General features: G+C 35.3%; 1 protein-coding gene across 3 annotated transcripts in view; it reads right to left on the reverse strand.

Annotated features, from left to right (window-relative positions):
* LOC126777966 (microtubule-associated serine/threonine-protein kinase 3) overlaps window positions 1-19632 on the reverse strand; it is a 91132-nt gene that overhangs the window by 36525 nt on the left and 34975 nt on the right. For all 3 annotated transcript variants that reach the window (XM_050501317.1, XM_050501318.1, XM_050501316.1), the window contains exons 2-4: window positions 17765-17850; window positions 16700-16774; window positions 7446-7579 (exon numbers count right to left, since the gene is read on the reverse strand). In XM_050501317.1, coding sequence (XP_050357274.1) covers window positions 7446-7579; window positions 16700-16774; window positions 17765-17850 — 295 coding nt within the window. The remainder of the gene's footprint in view (window positions 1-7445; window positions 7580-16699; window positions 16775-17764; window positions 17851-19632) is intronic.

Here is a 19632-nt window from a genome sequence, read left to right on the forward strand (position 1 = left end):
TTCTATACGGCCAACAATATTATCACGACAATATATCCCCCGTGCCAATACATGTAGCACTCTCGCCTTTCATATTGAAACGCATAAATAAAATTGCCATTGGCAGTGGACTGATAGCCGATAAGTACGTTTATATACATATTGGACCTTCGTTGTTTAAAATCTCTACCTCTAAACTCCTCACCTCTTGCTCTACCGTTTCAGCTCCATACGTGAAAAAGAGATAAAAATATTTTAAGTATTGTAAAATAAGTTTAGTTTAGAAATTGAAATTCTGTAATTACTGGCACAAGGGATATAACATCTTACATATGGATGGCGTGATCGGCAACTCATTTAAGATGTAAAATGTAGTTATCTAGTTTAAACTTTATAAAGTATGCATAGGGTGCTTCATAGAGTGGCCATAGGCGATGATACAAGACAATTTTCACGAGTAGTTAGTAATATATCAATATGTACATATTACACATATATAAAAATATTTTTTTCGCAGATCGTTCTAAAAATATACATAATAAGTTATAAGCTTGCTACAATTCAATACTACAACTGCGAAGGTAATCTTTGATAAGGTTATCGTGAATACTCACATGTCCTTATTTCTGATTGGCACAGACATAAAATAGTAAATAAATCAATTAATATAAACACTGACATCGAACGCAATGAAATTACGTATTCGCTTATATCTATAATACACAAATAGAATATTATTTTTATATTATATTACTTATTTTATCATATATAAGAACAAACTCTTTTTATATAAGATTACGATTAATTAAGAAACACTGAAATTTATTTAGTATACTGTTTCCATTGATCTAAAAACTGAGAAACATCTATGATAACATTTTATGACTCGAAAGCGTTTAGAAAGAATCATTTCTCAAATAATAGTTTACAAAAATCTCGGAGCGTTAAAACGTGATCAAATATGGAACATCCATAAAACCCGATCAAGATCAAATTAAAAACTGTTCGTCTTCCTACAATAATCATCGCCAACGCTTTTGACGAACCTTTTCCAATCACAGATGGAATAAAAACAAATAAACAGCTTTGACATTGAATCCACATGACATCATTGGACGATATCTGAAATAATCTACGGTACTCATTATGGATTCGTGAAATTCTATGAAATAGACGACGACTGACGAGCCGGTTGGCGTGGTTGGTAGATACTTGCCTTTTCACGCCGAAGGTTGTGGGTTCGATTCCCACCCAGGACAGACATTTGTGTGCATGAACATGTCTGTTTGTCCTGAGTCTGGGTGTAATTTTCTATATAATTATGTATTTACAAAAGAAATGTAGTATATGTAGTATATCAGTTGTCTGGTTCCCATAGCACAAGCTTTGTACAAGCTTAATTTGGGATCAGATGGCCGTGTGTGAAAAATGTCCCAGGATATTATTATTATTATGAAATAATGGTGTTTTGTATACCGGCGAAATTGTTATCAGAACTTTATAACTTAAAGTGGATATAAGTAGTTAAGTGGAATAAGTTGTATTATGAACGAAGTTATATTAATCAAGAAATGTTTGTAGTGCTTAATAAGAGAGCTAGAAGCAAATCGCATAGAATATTCAAATCTAAGGTTTGTTTTCTCTACTCAATCTTCGCTCGGAATAGGATATAGAATACATGCATATATAACAGCCTATTTCCAATATAACATACGTTTTAATTTTACTTTAAAAATTTCGATTGCAATTTTCCAAGAACAAACAAAACTCATCCACATAATAATCTTAAAACTGAACTTTAGTTAACAAACAATTGTGAAAGAGCCGAAAGATGCTCAGTTGAGAGATAGTGAACGAGAACATAATATTGGTCCTCCTTATAGGCAAGCTAATTCTTTATTATCGAAAATAATTGCATACACAATATTATTCATACTGACATTTGAAAGAGATAACCTTTTTAATTTTGTTGTGTGTGTGTACACGTGGAGTCACGAAAAGAAAATCGCTCAGAATTTCAATCCGATTGTTATTCCTTATAACAATAAGCCACGTCAATGTCGTACATGAAAAATCTAGTTGTGGGTGTGACCTCCTGCCAAGACAAATGTCAAGAAAACACTTTGAAAACATACATTATAAGCTTGGAACGGATACATAAATAACGGTTCGTGGCAAATTATCAAGATCGAACTAATTGGAGACAAATATGCGTGTAATCAGAGTTTATGTAATTAGTATGTGTCAGACGATTGAGCGATTAAACTCGAGCCGGTATAATAAATTTGATTGTTGACATAAACGTTTCGTATAAAGTACAACTGCTGCATATAAAAATGTACATTAAAGTCCTTCCGATACAATCGTCGGCATACATTTGAACGAAACTATAAAAAAAGACAACCTGCAGTTCAGAAATGTTACATAAACACAAATAAACAACCTTGGATTACTTGTACAAATATGTTTATGTCTTGAATCAGATCTAATCTGCGTCAACCAGTTGTAAAGTAAGGAAAATCTCGAATGCTCCATTGAGGTTATTATTTTATTGAATAGAAGAAGAGAGCGATTTCGATGTATTCTATTATATAAGCTTCTATTTAACTTCATAATTTATTTGGGTCTACAATGGAAAGTCAAGTTATCAAGTCTTGGAACTGATTTTTTAACAAAACCCACCCTAGCTATCCACACACTTTTTTTTATATTTGCCAGGAGGGCAAATTACTACTTCATCTGATGGTAAGTGGTAGTAGAGTCCAAACGCGACGACGGCCAGTACAGTCGGGAAAAATGTTCTGCACTAGCCGCCTTGCCGTCCCGCAAGATCCGCCTCTTCACGCCTCGTTTGAAGGAACCCGGGTTTTAAGAGAAGGGGAGCTGGTAAGGAATTCCATTTTTGGAAGTGCGACAAAGAAAGGTGTTGCCAAATTTCTTTGTGCGCGATGGAATTGATGTCACAGTTAGGCGGTGACATCGAGAGCCAGCACGCGTAGACTTATGAAGGAAGGGGGAATCAGGAATTAGAGAGCATAATTCCATAGAGCACTCGCCATGATACAGTCGAGAGAAAGCGCTCAGCATTGCCATCTCTCGACGCAATTGTAAAGGCTCGAGGGTGTTTGTGACCTTTACGTCGCCAATAATGCGGACCGCACGTCGCTGCAACCGATCCAAGGCCTCCAGTAGGTACTTAGCGGAGCCATCCCAAAGGTGTCAGCAATATTCAACGCAAGACCGTACCTGTGTTTTTTACAACAGGCAGTTGTTGTGGCGTGAAAAAACACCGCACCTTGTTCAGAACTCCGAGTTTCCGTGAAACTGTTTTTATAACAGCCTCGATGTAATCCCTTGAACTAAGGTCGCAGCGAACGTCCATCCCCAGCATGGCGATTTTGCTTTGTATCACCAGCGGAGTGCCACAGAGGGAGGGAAGAGGGCCAAATAGTGACTTTTTCGCTGTGAGAGCGCATACCTGTGTTTTCTTGGCATTAAACTCAACAAGATTATCAGAGCCCCATTTGGCGATGGGCTCCAACGTCCTATCGAGTTCAATGACAAGATCCTCCCACCTCTCATCAATTTCCGCTCGCCCAGCCACTACGCGTCCATGGTATGCGCTGTACTATCGTCTGCATAGCAATGTATGTGCCCAAGAGAGAGCATATCATTGATATGCAAAAGAAAGAGTGTGGGAGATAGCATAGATCCCTGGGGGATCCCAGCATTCACTACATAGAATTGTGAAGCGCAACCATCAACTAAAACACAAACGCTGCGCTTGTGTAGGAAGCTGGCAATTAGGTGCAAAGTTGAGCGGGCAGACCATATGCCGGCAACTTGGAGAGAAGACTTCTGTGCCAGACCCTATCGAAAGCCTTGGAGATATCAAGGCTGACAGCCAAGGATTCCTCAAGCTACGTACGCTAGAAGATCACCTGTGGATAGTTTTGGTCGAAATCCGTACAGATGATCATTAATTAAACAGTGATCTTCTAGGTAAAGGATCAGTTGGTGGTTTGGTATCCGTTCCATCACCTTACAAAGCACTGAGGTGATAGCTATTGGCCGATAATTTGCCAGGTCAGACCGATCCCCTTTTTTGGGAACTGCTTGCACATTAGCTCTTCTCTAAGCCTCCGGCACACATCCCGAAAAGAGAGAAAGTTGGAACAGGCGCGTTAACACTGGAGACAGCTAAGCCACGCACTTCTTCAGCACTATGGCTGGTATTCCATCGGGAACGCTAGCTTTCCGTATATCAAGTGATTGCAGCTCCGCACGCACATCACGTTGCCTGATTTTGATGTCAGGCATCGTGTGGCCACATGAATGTATTGTTGGTGGTGGTTTTGTATTTGTTGGTTATTTGGGTGCTGCTGATAATAACTACTTACTTAACTTCATATTACAGTGCCAATGTTATGGACGGTGGTGACCACTAACCATCACGTTGCCCATTTGTCAATTTCCCTACGTATTTAAAGTAAAACAAAAATTATCCTAAATACAAGTCATCTCACTAGTGAGATGAAATAGAAGTTTTTCAAGATACCGGAGACGTCGACGATGATCGTGACCCTTCACTTTCGCACCAAGAAAGACATATTCGCTAAACTAGTCTCGCTCTCATTTTAAAAGAATAAATAATTATACACCGTATGCCGTTTATTTCAATCGATATCTACGAGACCTTGTTCAATGCTCCATCAGTCAATTAAGTTATAGTCGAGTGATCTAAGAGGAATCTTTTGTATACCTAGGGAATCGTGACGAGGCGTTTTTTGTTAAACGTAAAAACTGCGCTTAAACGAGTTTCAATATTAGACCGACGAGACTTTTAGTTATGTTAGACGGTAAATTATACGTTGATATTAATCAAACGGAATGGTTCGTTGGTCAGTGAACCGGCGTGTTACGTGTTTGATTCTTGCTAGTGTCACCTGTTTAATATCTTTGGAATTTAGGATGGTATTTCAGTAGCATACACTGGTGTCAAAAATTAAATAATGATTTTACGTATAACAAACTAATAGATGTTTATATGTACATATTTTTGAACAAAACTATAAAAATACAGTAACGCAACAGTTTGTAAATATTCCACTGGTAGGTAAAGATATCCTCTCCTTTTAAAGAAAAAGTTTCGAGTTTATTCCACTACGGTGATCCAATGTGGGTTGGTGAATACAGATGTAGCAGATTTCCATCCGACAAATGCAACCTGCATCGATATTATTGTTCACAAAATAAAAAATACATTTATTGTACATGAACACTAAAAAAAAAGAAAAAAAAAAGACAACAAGATTTTTTTTTCCGATTCATCGATTACTTAATCAACGCGTCCGTAAGCCCGTAACATAAGCGATTGCATCGACTTTGTAATTAATCATTATGAAAACATTCAATATAGGAATAGAAACATTTACTATCGATATAATGTGATTTCAATAAATACTAAGCGCATAAAAATAATAAGGAAAACGAATGGAATAACGATACCTCGAATCTTTCTGAGAGTTATTCGTTATAAAATTAACAATTAATAAATATTATGTTTTTAAAAAAGCGAACTTCAATCAATCATATAAGTCATTCATCATTTAACTCTCGAGTAAGAAATGCTACAGAAAATGAGGCAAAATTTATATTTTATTCTATTATTATTTCTCTCAACATTGATATAGTTAAATTCAGCCTCCACCATCATTTGACTGAGATAATAATGGGTGTTAATGACGAAAAGATTGATTAACTAGTTCAGCTTTTTTACTAGCTACTGTGCTAATGTAGCGAAGACAAATATAGCCATTTTCTTTTAATTAAATAATAAATCATTTATTTGCTATCTAACTCATAATTCTGATAATTATTGTGGCCAACGGGAACTATTTTGTAAGAACAAACTCGAAACTCGACCATAATAATCATCACAGTTTAAGAACACATCAAAATAACATATCGCCATCAGTAGGTTGTCAACATTTCACGGTTATGAAGTGAGTTCTTACAGAATAGCACTGAAGTAGTAGTACGAGGCATGCCTTTTAAGTTTTGTCGTTTGAAGAAAAAAACACAACTAAAACCTTATAGAACTTTTTGTTTTTCAAAGTATTCACCACGTAGCTTAATATACTTTTCCATTCACTCAAACCAGTTATTATAACATTTATTCCACTCTAAAGTGGTGGTGTTCAAAATGGCTGACTTGAAAGCGTCGACTGCTTCTTCACCGGACTGGAACCTTTGACCACGAAGACTTTTCTTAATTTTAGGAAATGTAAAGAAACCGTTAGGGCTTAGGTCAGGACTGTATGGAGGATGGTCAAGAATTGTCAAGAATGGTCAAGAATTTCTACTTTTTCCTGCTTCAAATACTCAATCGTTTGACGAGCGCTGTGTGAGCTTGCGTTGTCGTGGTGCTGGATGATGCATCGCTTTGAGTTAGATTTTCGAAGTTCGGCGATAACTTGTAGTAAACAAACTGTGGTATACCACTCTGCGTTAACCGTTCTACGATCTTCAAGTGCAATAGTCGCAACATGGCCGGTTTTTCCAACGAACGTGGCCACCATCTTCTTAGAAGTGCTTCGAGAACGAACAACTTTAGTCGGCTTTGGCTCGTCTTGAAAGACCCAGATTGTAGATTGTTGTTTGGAATCAAGATCGTAGGCATAGATCCAAGATTCGCCACCACTGATGATGTCGTAGAGGTGATTTGACTCTCCTCGGTTGAACCTTTGCAGAGTTTTCTTACACCAACTGACGCGGGCCGCCTTGTGATCGTTGGACAGCAGATGCGGTATCCAACGGCAAACTAGCTTTCTCACACCAAGCGCTTCATGCAAGATCTTCTGAATGCTTGTCTCTGAGATGCCTAATAGAGCCTCTATCACTCAATACGACACAAGACGATCTTCGTGAATTAGTTGTCTCACAACAATGATGTTATCTTCAGTGAAGGCGGATTTTGGGCGTCCTTCGCGAGATTTGTAACTAACACTAGTATGTCCACGCTGGAATTCTAAATACCAGCGTTCGATAGTCCGCAGACATGGGGCTTCATCACTGAACACAAATGTTAACTGTTCAAAACACTGAAGCCGTGTCAGGCCTCTTCTAAAGTTGTAGAAAATTATTGCACGAACATTTTCCTTAGAAAGATTCATTTTTGTACGTAACCTGACAGATTCCAATCGACGCTGTGACTAAAAAATAGCATTAATCCTAATACTTTCAACTGTTTTGAGATTCAAAATTTAAACATATTCGAATATAGAACAGTTCCAAATTCAAACTTGCAGGGAAATATGGAAACGACAGAACTTAAAAGGCATGCCTTGTAGTAGTGTAGCAAATACTCACGTATTCGTATAGTGTTAGGTCAGTCTTTAGCTCTTATTATTCTTCCTACGTGTTCAGAACGAATCTATATAAAACTATAGTCTTATATTACTCACAGCTCTTTGCCACGCTTTACGCTTGATGAAAGCAAAGCGTGGTGCAGAGGGTGGGCATGGTGAGCGTGCCAGCGCGGCCCTTCCGCCGGGGAGAGCGGCCCTGTGCCCGGTGAGCTGCAGCGTCCGGAGCCCACCTAGAAAAAACCTTTGCTTAATCGAAAAGTCAGACAAATACAACGCTCTCAGCAAACTTTGCAGTAGAACGGTCGAACTATAGAACTTTAAAGAATTATCTCATATCAAACTTATTTAAGGCATTAATATATTATCTTCGTGTTTAATTAAAAAAAAAACATTAAAACGATAAAATGTAAAAAAACAAACATTTAAAAACAAATTTCATTTAATATACTACTTTGTTTTTTTTTTTAATATATTAAAATATTTATAAAAATTATTTATTTGTCTTTAGCTTGTTTTGTCGTCAGTACCAAAAATATCTACAATACTATCCGCTCAACTTAATAAAATGAAACGGTTGTGATTCAATTGCAAGTTAAATAAAAGCCTTTAGAGTTGATAACGTTAAATCAATTTAATGAACTTTTACAATTACGAAAGCAAACATAAAACCTAATCAATACTTCAAAACAAACATTATTCGATAATAGTCAGTTATTGTGTTTATTAAACGATAATATCAACGACCTTTGCTTTCGAACGTTGTTTGCGCTTCGCATGGAAATTAATTTGAACGCGTAATCGTTTAAAAGTAAAATCGCTAAACACATTTCTTGGCAAGGTTTGTCGCTTCTATTTCAAACCAAAAACCTCCATTAAAACGTTTAGTAAAGGTTGCATTTTTAGACAAAACTATTTCTTTGATTTTTACCTCGTTACTATTTATAGTCTATATAATTTAGCATAAAACGAAATTACATGAAGACTATATACGATTTGTAAGACCGTAACCGTAATAGCCTGTAAATGTCCCACTGCTGGGCTAACGGCCTCCTCTCCTCTTTTTGACGAGAAGGTTTGGAGCTTATTCTACCACGCTGCTCCAATGCGGGTTGGTGGAATACACATATGGCAGATTTTCAGTGAAATTAGACACATGCAGGTTTCCTCACGATGTTTTCCTTCACGATTATATACGATTTGTAAGACACATGTGGTATTTTTTGCATAACAATAAATTAGTAATTCCATAATGGATTAAACAAATTACACTTCCTCTCGCGACTTTAGCGAGTATAAGCGGAATACTACATTAAACACATAAATTATAAAAATTAAAATATTTGGATTGTTTTAAATCAATACGTAAGAATTGGTAATTAAATCATGTTTTTATAAAATAAAATTATCAAAAAAATAAATTCCAACAATTTATTGTCGTTAATATATTTGTATCAACCACCAAATTAATGGAATATGCTCCGACAACTCCGCAATAAAATATTTTTGTACTTGAAAAATTGAATATATTCAGAGGTTTGTTTAAAGTGAAAATTCTCTAAACTAGCACCGTGACCATAAAAAAATACTGCGGCACATATAAAGATTACATAGGCTTGTATATATGATACCGTCTTGACCGAGTTCGGTTAAAGTTCGAGTTAATAAAAACCTCATATCTTCATTTAGACAACATCTATCCAGTTCTTAGACACTTAAATATTCAACAGTTGCTCGAATGTGGAGAAACTCTGAGCCGGTCTTATCTTCAGCCTTCACCTCTAGGGCTGAGTGTGTCGTGATTTCAACAGCCCACTCGTTTCTAATGAAGGGTGCAACAGGTTGACCCATTAGCAACCTTCCGCTGAACACGAATAGAAAAAATTTTAGAATCACTGTTCTTTCGGTATTTTCTCGAAATAAACGACATTCTAACTACGATTTATCGTCGACTTCGATTAGTTTTCGAGATAAATATTTATAGATTTTCTAGTATCTTCTGAAATGGAACTACTGGTGGTAGGGCTTTGTGCAAGCTCGTCTGGGTAGGTACCACCCACTCATCAGATATTCTACCGCAAAACAGCAATACTTGATATTGTTGTGTTCCGGTTTGAAGGGTGAGTGAGCCAGTGTAATTACAGGCACAAGGGACATAAAATCTTAGTTCCCAAGGTTGGTGGCGCATTGGCTATAAGCGATGGTTGACATTTCTTACAATGCCAATGTCTAAGGGCGTTTGGTGACCACTTACCATCAGGTGGCCCATATGCTCGTCCACCTTCCTATTCTATAAAAAAAAAAAAAATACTACGTATTTAATGTCTCACCTAAGTACTATATCGAAGAAAAACTTACAGTAAATTCTTGGTGACTTTGGTTTAAATCATTTCTATGTTAGACTATAATATATGAATAGTTGTTCGTTATCATATCATAACAATAAACATTTGTGATAACAGCTCACGACTTGTCTTGTCTGAACCGTTACAGGGTCAATATCGTTTAAATAGACCGGATATGATCAATATACGGCCACCACAACCACAACGAACGGCCTTACACAATAGAATCGTTTTTTAACTAACTATTAGAAAGAAACAATATATGTTTGACATTTATTGACTTTGACACCGTTTTAGCCATTTACATAAAATTTATTTTTGCTGGTACTTATACAACTAATATAAATTTAAAACTCTTTGCATTCTAGATACGATGGGTACAGTGACAATTCGGCAGTTTATCTATTACCTATCAATCTATCTATCAAAAATATCAGATAGAGAATACACAGAATTTCTTAATAGAAAACACCAATAACTTTTTATTGGTACGATGCAGTCCAACCGAGGCATTTATTCAAAGCCCATAATGGAGTATCTATAAATTTTTTGATTAAAAAAATAATATAATGTAAATTTTAAAAGCTTCCTTTACTTTACAAAACGCTATAAAAACCATTCTTTTGATAATGATTCTATTTTATTGAATTGAATTTATACGATTTAAAATTTAAACAAATAAATTTAAAGATCGCTTCGACTCGAGTCGACTGCACTCGGCAAAAAGCCGAATCATTGAGCTGGTACCAGTGAATTTGTTTGTTAGCAATTCCATAATAGACTTTATGGAATAATTGGTAACTTCTAAAAAAACGACAATTTCAAATTATTTTTTAGCAATGTCGTAAATCATTTGTTGCATTGCTCCGTTACTTGAGAGCTTTCATTATAACACGTTACTTTATATTTACCGTTTTAACGGTCACTGAGTAATTATAAGGCGAGATAAGAAAAAATTATCTCTTGTTAAGTAAAACTAAGTGTCCCGAACAGATGCGTTTATATTTCATAATGCAGCATTTGCCGTTAGTAAGAACAATACGTATGTACACTGTACATATTATAAAAAAGGTCTGTATATAGCCGATGTGGCCTAGTGGTTAGGACGCGTGAATCTTAACCGATGATGGTGGGTTCAAACCCGGGCAAGCACCACTGAATTTTCATGTGCTCAATGTGTTGTGTTTATAATTCGTCTCGTCTTTGACAGTGAAGGACAACATTGTGAGGAAACCTGCATGTATCTAATTTTGTTAAAATTCTGCCACGTGTATTCTACCAACCCGCATTGGAACAGCGTGGTGGAACAAGCTCCAAATATTCTCCTCAAAAGGGAGAGGAGGCCTTAGCCCAGCAGTGGGACATTAAAAGCTGTTACTGTACTGTCTTTATATAAAGTTTTAAATGAACCAATGGTTTTTGTGTTTCATTGTCTTTAAACGTGGTGCAAAATATATGATAATCTAATGAAGCTCATTATTTTTTATAATGGGTGCTAAAAAGTTTTATTAGAGTTAAGACAGTATTTTCATCAAATTAAACGTTTACACGAATGAAGTCAAGAGCACAATGATTTATATAAAACGATATTAATACAAACATATTATACTTGTATAAGAACAAATTAGTTTACAAACTAAGCTGAAAGGATGTGATTCATCAAGGGTTACAGGTACAGAGATGATACTTGGAAGATTCATACATGGTAACTAACGCGACGTTACTTTTTTTGTTATCGATTCGATCGATTAATACGTAGAATACGTACGATGACTTGTGATCATTGCTAAAAGACCGTTTTAATAAGAATTACGAAATGCTAATTAAGCAGACTTAAAAATTAACGGAGAAAAAATTAAAAAGTAAAAATAACTCAATTTCGTTTTTATTAAAAGGTTTTATATGTGCTACAAACCAGTCTTAAATATATACTTCGTATGTTTCATTTAGCAATATAAACAATTCATCATTTATTAATAACGGTTAAAATTACAATTAAGATTAAAAAAGTATTTATTGCGAAATTTGCTTATATAACAAGAATGGCTGTGGTCATAAGCCTTACAAAAAAATAATATTAAGAGACTAAGTTCACCGAAAATGAACCGTTTATGTTCACATTTTTTTATACAAACTGTTAACAATTAAATACGTTTCATTTCTATTACCTGTACTTCCTTAGTATGAGGCATTTTTGATCGTAATATTAACGACTAATATAAAACCAGACGCGATAACCTAGTAGATAAAATACGATGGGCACGAACGAAGGTCGCGAAGAATTCAGACAAACTCCAGCGAGATTTTCATGTGCGAAATTTTTATTAGCGTTCCATTTCATGTCAAAAGAAAACGTCATGCGAAAATATTTACAACAAAAAAATTAAACTAGTTATACGCTGACGAAACACCATAAAACAGTTAATAGGTATACAAGAAAAGTGAAATTTTATACCTCGACGCTACAAAGTGGGTAAAACGTATCCGTTGATCAACGGAGATAGTTTCTAGTTTTATTTGATTGAAAGTTTGTATACTTGACAGACTAGTGTATTATGTTAACTAATGTTACCAGTTTTTATGTTAACTAATGTTTATCCAATATTGAACGTCGTAACTATAAACGGGACAACATCAGTATGTTGTCTCCTCTTCTCAGACATCGAATATTAAAATGACTGCTGAAAGACTTGTATATTATTTCGATTGAAGATCGAACACAAAAATAAATAAAAAATATAACTTTAAATTATTATATAGCAACGACTAAACTTTAGAAAAAAAATCGTGACATGTGGCAACACTAATGCAACATGTCGTAGATCAAGTTTCCTAAGCTTGTATAGAACATGATCCACGCCCGCAGTCGTCCTGTCCTCGTCGATATAGATTTTGTCACCATGACTCACCCTTGCAGAGGCGCGGCACAGCATAACGTTTTTTTTATTGTGTGTACATATATAGGGCTGTCTATCATGAGGTCTTGACCCGTAGTCTGTATTTAGCCGAATCAATTTAAAGAGATTAACAAATCGGTTATTTAAAAAGAAATAAAAATCATTTTTAGAATAATTCGTCGTTCTCAAAAGGTGAAATCGTCTGATTTTTTTTTCATAGATATATAATTATGATGTTCGATGTCATCGAGTATTTGAAGTTATATAAAAAAAAGCATTTTCTACTGCTAATAGTACTCATGTGACCATAAATAATTTGACTGATAGTAATGTTTACGGCGATGTTTTATCGTTTAAAAAACATAATAACAAACATCACTTCATAAAAAAAAACAATTTCAATTAATTCAGGCGACAATTAAACATTTTTTGTACACCCACTACCGTAAATTCTGACACTATAGAGTATCGATCAGCAAAAGGTCATTCGGCGTCAAAAATAAACTCCAAAAAATCTCTTAAATACAAAGTGTAAATAATAATTTATAGCAGCATTGTTATTAAAATAACTGTTATACCAGCCATTACTAAGTCAGTTATATAATCATATTTTAAATTATAATTAATCGACAAGCAAAATGTTTCGATGACATTTAAACCGCAGAGCTATTAAAAGCGCACATTGGCGTAGCTTCGTAAACAAACAGTAACAGCTGACGATAAATAATCAGCTGAAGTCGACTATGGTAAGCTCTTGCCCGATTTCGTTCACGGCGGTCATTCTCAAGTGACTAGCCATAACGAACTGCAAACGACATATTAAAAAGTCCATGTGTACTCTTTATTCCTATTGCCTTCCCTTTCTCCGGAAAGGCAAGGGATTGATAGGCGCAGGACCAACGGCCTCAAGTGCTTTCCGAGACGGAAGAGTATAAGAAAATTTTCAGACTCCGGGATGCTACTGAGAATTACCAAACATATGCTCCGACCCGCAGTTTGAACCCAGGACCTCGGTATCTGCGTTAATATAAGCTAGCCATTACACCAACGCGGTAGATGATAGCTGAAGTCGATTAATATTATTATCATCACTATAATAATATGATTTTTTTTACTCAAGTGAAAATATGGCGCTCATTAAAGAAGTTTTTAAATTATCATATAACAACCTATTTATTAAACTTAGTCGCACAGTTGAACTTGAGTTAATAAGTCTGGGAAAACCTCAAAAATTGTCCATTTATATAAATAAAATTGGATCTTTGTATATTTTTGGAGATTAATAGTCTTTAACTGTTTCACCAATCAACATGAAATTATCAAATGTACATATTTGTTCACGGAGAAGATTTTTATAATATACAATTTGTTGTAACTAACCTCTAGATGGCGCTATATAAAATCAATTTCAATACCACATATTTAAACATGCAAGACAATCTGTCAAGTTTATTCCATATATGTGTATTTATATAATTTAATTTTCAATATCGTGATCAACAAAGACATTTCCAATTATTCAAATGTGCTGACTTTCGAATATTTGCGTAATGACAATCGTGCGCCGACAAATTCACGTTTCTGACATATTGCATTTGAAAGTTCACAATTTAAAGACAAGCGTACAATTATCGATAGGAAACATCAGTATTCGCTTTAGGACAGTGGTTCTCAAACCTTTCTTATGCAAATATGTAAAACCTGGTTTAAAAAAAACTAATGTACATTCAAATCCGAAACTTATTTTCATTCAAACATAGGCGAAGCATTACCCAAGTCTATACTAATATTACAAGTCCGAAAGCAACACTGTCTGTCCGTTACGCTTTTATGACTAAACTAAACCGATTATGATGAAATTTTTGTATAAAGCAGGTTTGAAAACTAAGGAAGGATATAAGTTTAGCCCAATACGTGGGCGAAGCCGCGGTTTAAAACTAGTAATCTTATATATATAACTCATATTTTCTACAATTTCCATAAAATAAAAATCCAATATCCAATGGGTTTACCGTTCGAAATTTATATAATAAAATATATAAGGCGTCTTATATCTTAAGGATATAAGGCGTTTTTCATGACGAGACAATCTCATATATTACAATAAGCAATTGTCGAACGCTTTGAACCATTGTGACACAATCCATTCGCGAAAGTTTACTGACGACAAGATCGCTGTTTTGTAATACGACATTAGAAAATCGAAGATCGGATAATAACAACAACAATCCCTTAGATTAGAAAACACGAGAAACTATAAGTAACCTCGTAGTTAGGTTACAGATCTTACTGTTAGAGATTACTGGTGGTAGAGCTTTGTGCTAGCTCGTCTGGGTAGGTACCACCCACTCATCAGATATTCTACCGCAAAACAGCAGTACTTAGTATTGTTGTGTTCCGGTTTGAAGGGTGAGTGAGCCAGTGTAATTACAGGCACAAGGGACATAACATCTTAGTTCCCAAGGTTGGTGGGGCAATGGTGATGTAAGCGATGGTTAACATTTCTTACAATGCCAATGTCTAAGGGCGTTGGTGACCTTACCAACAGGTGGCCCATATGCTCGTCCGCCTTCCTATTCTATAAAAAAAAATGGTTTTTTTTTTATTCTATAAGACTGTCTGGTTAGGTACCACGCACACATCATACATATATTCTACTTATTACATTTAAACGTGTTACGTGACGGCCACTTAACATTTTTAATAATTTGACAAGCGATCCATCTTACGTGACATTGGGGAACTATGTACACACACAAGCATGTAAGGATTATAGTATAGTTTTCTTAAGAGTTTGTCAAGGTTTTAAAGAGAGAGAGTATTGTACGTCAATATTTGATTTAATTATATTTGTTAATTAAGCTGAATTTCGAAAATATTGTAATAACTTCCGCATTTGGTTTTATAAGCTTATAAAGTAACATAATAACTACACAAAACCATGACAAACGGCCTTACACAATAGAATCGTTTTTTAACTATTATAATTAAATGTTAAATTATCTATATGTGAAACAATATATGCTTGACATTTATTGACATTGACACCGTTTAACCCATTAACATAAAATTTATTTTTGCTGGTACTTATATACAGTAACAGCCTGTTAATTTCCCACTGCTGGGCTAAGGCCTCCTCTCCCTTTTGAGGAGAAGGTATGGAGCTTATTCCAACACGCTGCTCCAATGTGGGTTCGTAGAATACACATTTAGCATTATTTCAATGAAATTAGATACATGCAGGTTTCCTCACGATGTTTACCTTCATCGTCAAGCACGAATGAATTATAAAAACAAATTAGGCACATGAAAATTCAGTGGTGCTTTAACCCACGATCATCGGTTATGATTTACGCGTTCTAACCACTAGGCAATCTCGGCTTTATAAGATTATATATATAAATAAAAATGAGCGTTTACAATACGCAATTTTAATCGGTAGCTTTAGAGACATGAAGGTCCTTCAGAACGATTTCGACCACGGCGGCCAATCTCAAGAGAGATTAGACAACTGCGCAACAACAAACACAGGTGCACTCTCTATTCCCTAGCTCTCATAATCCGACGGGACGGCAACAGGATACGACCGGAAAGAGTTAGGCTCTGGACCAACGGCTTTACGTGCTTTTAAGGCACGGGAGTGTACACAGTACCAACTTACAGACTCCGAGCAGCTATTGAGAATTTTCGACAGAAAAACCCAATAACTTTTTATTCTCGAGCTTTTTAGACTCGACCTGGTATTCGAATCCAGGACCTACGGGGCACTAGACCAACGAGGCAGTCAAAAGAGACATCACAAGGTATTGGAATAAACATATTCACAAAAAAAATACGTAGGCGGATAAACAGCTCGGTTTTATTTTTAATATGTATTTTTTATATTTCATTATTTTAAAGTAGTTAATAATAGGTAATATTTAAAGTACGTTGCCAGTGCGAAATAAAGCCGGATAGCTAATATAACTTAAACTTATAAATTGAAATATTAAACTTAAGTTTCTAAATAGATTTTAAAAACTAGCAGTTATTCGACGTGTAATGGATGCAAATCAAGACCGAGTTCGCTCATTTCTCTGCATTTGTTATTTAATTAAGACGGTGAACTTACAACAAGAGAAAGGCGATGGTGAGGAGGTGGTGGTGGCAGGCGGGATGGTCGCCGGGACACAGCACATGGCTCTTTCTGTTAACAATACATTTTAAATACATTATACATATTTATACTTTCAAATTATTAATTAAAGTTAACTATTAAGTCATAAATATTAACTTATTAAATTGCATTTTAGAAGCTTTTGGCGTCATCAACGTCATCATGTATGTGTCAAATCTCGCATGTATTTTAAAACAATTCCCTCCAACAAATTGAGATGATATTTTTCACACGCTTTTAATTCTGGTGAAAAAACAATTAAAAAAAAAAAGTAAAGTAATAACTTATAAATGTTCTACTGAGAAATGACGTCCTCTCCTCTTGAAGAAAAGGTTTGGAGTTTTTCCCACTACTCATCTTTGAGGGTTCGTGGATATACATTTAGCAGAGTCTAGTGACATAATCAAGTATATTCTAAATGTTCTCCTTCACCGCCGAAAATGAAATAAATAATTAACACAATTTAAATACTTGAAAACTCCGTAGTTTACCCTACTACTACTACTGCTACTACTACTACTGCTACTACTATAGAACATACAATAATATACAGTAGTACAGTAACAGCCTGTAAATGTCCCACTGCTGGGCTAAGGTCTCCTCTCCCTTTTTGAGCAGAAGGTTTGGAGCTTATTCCACCACGCTGCTCTAATGCAGGATTGGTGGAATACACATGTGACAGAATTTCGAAGGAATTAGACACATGCAGGTTTGCTCACGATGTTTTCCTTCACCGAAAAGTACGAGATGAATTATAACAGAAATTAAGCACATGAAAATTCAGAGTTGCTTGCCCGGGTTTGAAACCACGTTCATCGGTTAAGATTCACGCGTTCTTACCACTGGGTCATCTCGACTTATACAATAATATACTAAATTTTAATCCATTAATAACAATTAATTAAAAAAAAATGAACATAGTAAGAACTGACAACAATGTATACATTACCATTTAATGAAGACGAACAAGAAATACACCATTAGAAATAGTTTTGAATACTTTATTCATAATCAACTTACCACGTGAACGGACAGAGTCGGTGCGGACTTGCCGAGCGCAGATCGACGCATGCGCACAAGGTTACCGCTACGTGTCTTGCTCGCATCTGTTGACAAACATTACATATTGAATTAAAATACATATAACTCTTATACAAGTCATACAATGTACTACGTTACATATTGCACAGCACGATGCAGATTGCAAAGTATTTTATTTGCGTGTAATTTTTTTTATTTATGCATATGTGTACGGAGCTTAAATTAGAATTTTTCGTAGATATTATTAAAATATTTTTTTTAATATTATCCATACATTATCCTAAGCTGGGAGCAATTGAAAAATAATAGAATAAGCGGCGTTGCACGATTATACCATTGAAAACACATTGAGCCGTAAGTCGTACATCTGATCTTTCTCGGTGATGTCGGTCTGCAGTGTCATCATACTATGACAGTTAGGCAATATAATGCATCTGTGTGCACACACACTTATGTGCTTTAATACATCCTAAAGAAGACTATCTAACTGGTTACTCGCGGAGATCAGCCACGGCCATAATTAAGCCAGAAAGATTTATATTCACTGATAGTAAATATACGACATCTTGGTAAGCTTCCTATCCTGTCAAAGAGAAATATTGCTCGCTCCATTTGCTCGCTGCTCCATTGCGGGTTGTATATATGTACATGTCATCGTCGCGCATATCATACATCAAACACACACATGAAACATTCAAAGGGGATAGTCCAGATTAAAGCGTTCGATAAAACTTTATTTATTTTTAGAAAAAAAAAATACAATGAGATGACACTTACAGCATAACTTTATACAATGAAACATACATCAGCTAAGTTTCCACTGATAACAATTACACAAACAGAATTTAATAACAATTCCTATTAAAAGTATAAATTGAAGTAAGAGTGGGGACGGGGTATCGAACCTGCGACTTTTGCATCGCTAGGCGGCCCGTAAACTATTGCGCTATTGACGCTATACATATATAAATATGAACCAATAACAATTACATTTTTTTTTTATAGAATAGGAAGGTGTACGAGCATATGGGCCACCTGATGGTAAGTGGTCACCAAACGCCCTTAGACATTGGCATTGTAAGAAATGTCAACCATCGCTTATAGCCAATGCGCCACCAACCTTGGGAACTAAGATTTTATGTCCCTTGTGCCTGTAATTACACTGGCTCACTCACCCTTCAAACCGGAACACAACAATATCAAGTATTGCTGTTTTGCGGTAGAATATCTGATGAGTGGGTGGTACCTACCCAGACGAGCTTGCACAAAGCCCTACCACCAGTAAAATAATTAATGCAAACAGACTAAATTGAAATACTGGAGGTAAGAAAACAAAAAAATATATATTTTAGCAAATAATATATTATTTCCTTACAAACAAATTGTTTCAAAGCCTCTCTTACTCATACTTCATAAAAAATCACAACGAATTGATTACACGAACTTTCCATTTCGAATTTGATGTAAATAAAAGATTTCTTTTACATAAAAAAAGAAACTATATTATCTGACACAATATTAAAATTTAAGTCTCGTATCGTCGCTGTGATTATGAAACTTTGTTTACTTGCGTAGTCACGCCTCCGCGACCAGAATACACATATGCTGCTATTATTAGCGGGATAAATTTAATATTACGTAGACATTGAGTTATACACTATTGTAAGACTAATTCAGATTGTAATATATAATATTAGATGTGATACGAATTATTATTATATTACGGAATATAGTTATATTTTTAATCTGGCAACAAAAATATTGACAGATTCTTTATGGCGGGAAACTGATAGACTGATTTTTTTACGAGCATTGCGGATTGGTGTTGAGATCTAGTTCTGACACTA

This window comes from Nymphalis io, chromosome 24 (genome assembly GCF_905147045.1).
Source record: "Nymphalis io chromosome 24, ilAglIoxx1.1, whole genome shotgun sequence".
Lineage (NCBI taxonomy): Eukaryota > Metazoa > Arthropoda > Insecta > Lepidoptera > Nymphalidae > Nymphalis > Nymphalis io.